This window comes from Cryptomeria japonica, chromosome 9 (assembly GCF_030272615.1).
Source record: "Cryptomeria japonica chromosome 9, Sugi_1.0, whole genome shotgun sequence".
Lineage (NCBI taxonomy): Eukaryota > Viridiplantae > Streptophyta > Pinopsida > Cupressales > Cupressaceae > Cryptomeria > Cryptomeria japonica.
Window position 1 is genome coordinate 650,208,181 of NC_081413.1, and position 5,800 is coordinate 650,213,980.

Below are 5,800 nucleotides of genomic sequence, written 5' to 3' on the forward strand. Positions count from 1 at the left end.
TAGAGAGAATATAGAAGAAGGGTGAGAATTATGTGTATGCACACAATATTTCATTTATTTTGGAAGTTGGAGATAAGTGGCTAATAAATGATTTTATTTTATTTTGTTGAATTAATTTAGCCACATGATGGATGAGTTGGCAAAGGGAAGATGAAGTGGAGATAGAAAAGTGAGTTGGAAAAGGGATTAAATAATTAAGAAATTATTTAATTAATGAGACTATATGATAGTAGATAGAGGAATAATTAAATATTAGACATTTAATTAATTGATTAGAAGAAAAGGATATAACAAATTAATTAATAAAATGTTTCAATTAAATTAATTAACAGAAGGATATGAAATGAATTAAATAAATAAATCTTTTCAAATTGACTATTCAATAGAAGAATAATTATTAAATAAATATAAAATATTTATTTAATTACTCATAGCCAATTTTATGTGTATACATTTATCACTTGAGTTAATTTAAAAGGTCTTGTTCAATCTAAAATAAGATAAGAGAGGTGGACTTCACATTATGTACAATTTATAATTGTAATTATGGATAATAAAATTTTAGGGGTACAATTTGTAAGTACATAAAATGATAAAAGTTATATAAAGTTCATAAATATCATAATATGATATATATTTTTGGATTCAATTGTATTTCATTCAATGTTTAGAATCACACTCAAGCTAAAATTGATTCCCAAACAAAAACAATCATCTAATGTTTCCGACAATAGAAATGGGCCTAGTTACCACTCCTTGTTCACCTGATCCCCCAATTACTAATTTGAAAGAAATAAAAAATGATAATTAAAAATCCATTAATAAATTTCATTTGTGCACAAATATTGGTAAAAAATGTTTATTAGAAGAAAATGTGTATTGGTTCTTAGAGGAATATGCATTGGATTAGTTGTGCAAGTTTTTGAGGTGGTTGTAGTACATGGTTATTGGGGCATCTTTAAGTAGGTTTTAGGCAACACTTATAAATGACTACTTTTTATTTTGTTGATGGAGGTTAGACAAGCCTTTTCGCTAAACCCTTTGGCTAAGAGCTAAGGACTAAGGGGTATCCATTCTTCCAAAACCACCCAAGGCTCATTAAGAACCATTCAACTTCACCAACACATCCAGGACCAATTGACCAAATGACTACTTTTTGACCCTTGTGTACACAACGAATCCCACAACGCTCATCTTAACTAACGAGAAAGCAAAATAATAGGTATAAACAATTAAGTTGCATATAAAGACATTGAAAGAAAATCATCAAAATCTGATGTATCATTAAAAAGTTTTAAAAAATTTAATATATGAAAAATAACTATAAAAGTTTATTAGTACCTTTCTCTACTCACTCGGTTAAAAAGCTTAATGAAATTTACTGTGTGCAAAGTTAAGTATAAAGCCTATTTATACCTTTCTACAAATCACTCAATATAGTTTACCAATCAATTTATCGCCAAAAAAGAAGAAAACCCCTTTGAAACCTCCTAACTGATATATCTGATTAACCTCGTGGGTGATACAACTGATTAACCGAACAACTTTGATCAATTCAAAAACATCACACTTTGAATGCACTGAACTAATTAGAATTTCTGTTCCCCCAAAATAAATCAGCTTAAACTGCTGCCCCAATTATCTGTGAGGACCGCAGCTTTCCCAAAAAGATGTGACGCTTTCCTAGAAAAGTCGGCTGCTTATGCAGATGACGGTTGTATAAAGATCTGGGCAACATTTTGGCGTACACTGGCTAAAATGTGGGACAACTTACTTGAAAAACATATAAAAAAAATTGAAAGAAGCCAAGTTGCATGCAGTCTGTGTGGAAGACGGAGTTCTCTGATGTTTGATTTGATATGTCACACCATCTCGTCCATATAACACAAACAAACATGTGAATTGATTTGATTTGAAGGTACTCAACTCCATCTGTTCCTAGTCATAGATTTTCAGAACCCCCAGTCTTTTAAGCTGTCGGCCATTAAACTTTTAACAAATCATCTACCCTAGTCCCACCTATATAGCCTAGATAGTCTTTTTTATTCTAGTACCAGTCTTTTCAATCCTTTCTATTGATTCTTGAACTTTGAATGTAACTCAGTTTTGCTTTGATATAAAATGTGTCTGTCAGCATATTGAACCTTTTACTATTTGTCCTATTCTCTCAGACTCTGCGCCAATGGACAAGGCATTGGGAGGTTATGGACACAGTTATATCAGATGTTAATGTGTGAAAGTAAATTATTAGCTTTTTTATTCTGTGTAATCACTGCAACAGAAAGTCTAGAATGAATATGTGATTTATTCTTTTTTAGTTCTCATTTCGTATAGATCCAAAACATTGATGAAAAAATTAGAAAAGAATCTTTCTGATTTATTTTTCTTTTTAGTTTTCTTTTTGATGATGGATAAGAGTGATGCTAAAGATGGTGAAAAATTCTAACAAGTCAAATTTAGAAATCATCAATTTAAACTATCGTAGACAATGAAAACTTCATCTATTTAGCTATACTCTGGTCTATCATCAAAATTAAAAACACATAATTATAGACTCCTTAAAAGCGATTTCAAATTTGACTCAAAAAAATACACAACTGAATCCAAAAAATATCTTATTATAACATTAAATATAAAAACCTCATGCCAACTACAAATAATCATGTCTATTTTTGTAGCAACCCTAAAAATACCATATCTATTAGGTATAGATATGATTCCATCAAAATCCACATATGTAATATTTAAGCAACCAAGAGAAGCTAACTAGATGTCATGGTCCCTAGAACACTCTGGGGACAGTTTTGGGTACCTAACTCTGTCACTACAATAGTTGTAAATGGTATACTTGCTCCTAACCCACTTGAGTTTTCTCCACTGTAATCCATCCAAATCATCAAATTCTTTCTGATCCCACCATCTCCTGCCTAGTGTTGGACAGAGTGAATGAGGTGCAGAGGCCTCACACCCATCAATGTGGAATCCCTTGTATGCTGCAACAAATGGTGCTTTGCTCCAGTCTGTCTTCTCAATCCCTCCTCTTGTGGCCCAATCATCTGCATTCCACAGGCTTGAGTAGATCTTCATGGGCTGATTGAATGGATATCTCACTCCCAAGTCCTTGCTGTTCTTGAACACTCTGATCGGAACATCATCTACAAAGAACCTGAAATCCAAATCTAATTGTTTTAGCACCAAAGACAAAAAGATATCCATGCCAACTTAATGAAACGAACTTATTTGTTTCTTAATGAAATGAACTTACACAATCTGACGCATATTCCAGAGAACAGAGTAAGAATGGTAATCTTTTGTGGGGTCAAACCAGAGATATATGCGCTGTTCTCTGTCTCCTTTCCCTCCACTGAACACATTAGTTTGAAGAATGTATGGCTGTCCAGACCTATTGCCTAGGAACTCAAAGTCTATCTCATCATGCTCAGAGTTCTGTGATGACAGCTGCAATTCAAGATAACAACTAGTCAGTTGCCTTTTTTTATTAAGGTAAACAGAGATTTTGAAAAGGTTCTGATTCTTTACAATACAAAAGCTAAGCATTAAACACTACAAGACAACTAACACCTAAAAAGCAGTGAAGAAAAAGGTGGAGACCATGTCCGGAATTCATGACTCTTACATAAAAGGCAGTGACAGTGCCTGCAGAGTCACCAGGAACCATCTTTATCTGCATACTGAAGTGCCCAAACAAGTATGTGCCCTTGGATTGGAACCCAGTACCTGCACCACCATCCACAAAGAAAAAAAAGATTAAAATGGAGTACACTAGCCAGAAGACCAAGTTCAAACCCATTAAAGCATAAAAACCTACTGTTCTGTAAACCTTCAAAATGTCTATGGCCTTCAAAAGGATGTAGATTAAAAACCCATAAAAAACATCATGAGACAGTACCTGTTGATTTGTCCAGAGAAAGTGTGGCCTGTTTCCCACCATCAATGTACTTTATATGATCAGCAGCCCATGTAGGATTATAATTCTTTTGAAAGGGCACATCTATAGGCTTCCTAGGTGTACCAGCCATGACAGCAGGCACCACCAAAATTAAGAACAGGAATACTTTGAATACCATCTTTGCACGGTCTACAAAACGAACATATCCTAATAGACACAACATCAGATTAAAATGATCCAGGAAACAACTACTGAACGAATGAATTTACTTCTGTCAGTAAAATCATTGGTATTTTTCTACAGCAACTAGAAACTGCTTCTACAGTACTGGAAGAGGCTGGCAGCTGTACAAAATTGTTCAGATACTCTCCAGTCCCACCCATAATCACTCTAATGCATCTTACAACATTTTGACATGAAAATCTGTTACTCTGTAGCGACTAGAAAAAGTTATTAAAATTTGAATACAAATAACAGCTTTGAATACAAAGGACTGTTAGGAATCACTTTCTGATATCCTAAACTTACTTATGTACCTAGAACATTCTACATAACTAAATTGAGGGACCTGAAACTTTTTCCTTTAAACTGCTAACCCAGACCTATTTGCTCAAAGAATCTAACATGTATCTCATAATGAAACCCAGGTCTATTTTCTCAAACAATCATAATGAAACCTCTGTTAAGCAGATCAAAAGATATCACATTTTTTCCTACTCTTAGCTTCTCTTTAGTGTGATTTTTGATCATAAAGTTTGATCTGAAACATCAACTAAAAAAATTATGCAATCTAAAAACATCATATTCCAATAAGATCATTTATCCAATCCTTGTCCTATAATAGCACCCTTTACCCAATCCATGTCCTAAACCTCTCAAAGCATTACCACTTCAACACATTTTGAAATGGAAAGCTATTATTAGAGCAAGATGGCTAAAGTCTAAGACATATTTGACTCAAATGACCTCTGCACAATACAACAAGAGGTACTGAAAGGAATAGCAGCCATAAGCAAAGGAAAAATATCCCAAAAATATTGGTGTTTTAGGCCTGATTAAGAAATGCATTCCTAAGGTAAGAGAACAAATGCTAGACATAAATCCACATAATCCTTCAAAGCTGCAAAACAATACTGAATCTTATCAGTGCATTAATGAAAGTGGCAAAACTTGTCAAGTTCTGAACAAAAACAGTGTTAAAATGAGAATGGCAGGTCCTATCTACTGATGCCAAGTGCTTTTCTGCAATTTATCATATCCCCAGTAGAAAGAAAACACACATACTTCCCAAAAAAGCCCATATACCTTTCAGGAAATGAAGAAAATGCCCTTTGAAACCACTTGTTCAACTCGATCAAGTCTTTGAGATGGAGTGCTATATGAAAGTAAATACTGAGCTCCATTTGAACTGATAGGCCCTTTTGTAGTGCTCGGGAAGAATAAAATAATAATAAAAAATAATTCGTACTGTTAATGGCTTGGTCCAGCTCATGGAGTATTCAAGATTGCCTGCTAAAATACAGCTGGGTAAGCTTGTCTGAGCTACCTATTGTTGTTCTTGTTTGTCTCTACCGACCTAGTCTAGTTCTGAATCTTCACTAATAGGGACATAAGCTTCCCAATGTGTCAAATCTCTAGAATAATCTTTCTTATATTGGCTACTTTTGAATCCTTCTCAATAGGTGAGATTTGAATTCTTCCTAGAGGTCTATGAATTTCATTGGGGAGATTAATTTGATAATTTCATTAGGGAGTGATGTTTGATATTCTTGGAAAAAAATGATTTATTTGAAAATTGGAAGCGGTCTTATATTGTTTTACTTTATAGGCAAATGTAAATTGTTCTTCCAAAGAGTTTCTCTCAAAGAGCATCTCTTTGGTATAAATTTT

General features: G+C 33.6%; 1 protein-coding gene across 2 annotated transcripts; it reads right to left on the reverse strand.

The window, feature by feature from the left end:
• Positions 1-2,598: 2,598 nt before the first annotated feature.
• Positions 2,599-5,358, reverse strand: LOC131066741 (xyloglucan endotransglucosylase protein 2). Of its 2 annotated transcripts, none has more exons than XM_058001576.2 (5): positions 5,216-5,358; positions 3,911-4,117; positions 3,638-3,738; positions 3,266-3,459; positions 2,599-3,166 (listed from the first exon to the last, which is right to left on the reverse strand). In XM_058001576.2, the coding sequence occupies exons 2-5, from the start codon at positions 4,086-4,088 to the stop codon at positions 2,767-2,769; spliced, it is 873 nt and encodes a 290-aa protein (XP_057857559.2). In that variant the 5' UTR covers positions 4,089-4,117; positions 5,216-5,358; the 3' UTR covers positions 2,599-2,766. The 2 variants fall into 2 exon arrangements, with proteins under 2 accessions (XP_057857559.2, XP_057857560.2); XM_058001577.2 differs by having other exon boundaries at positions 3,911-4,099; positions 5,216-5,355.
• Between the last annotated feature and the right edge of the window lie 442 nt (positions 5,359-5,800).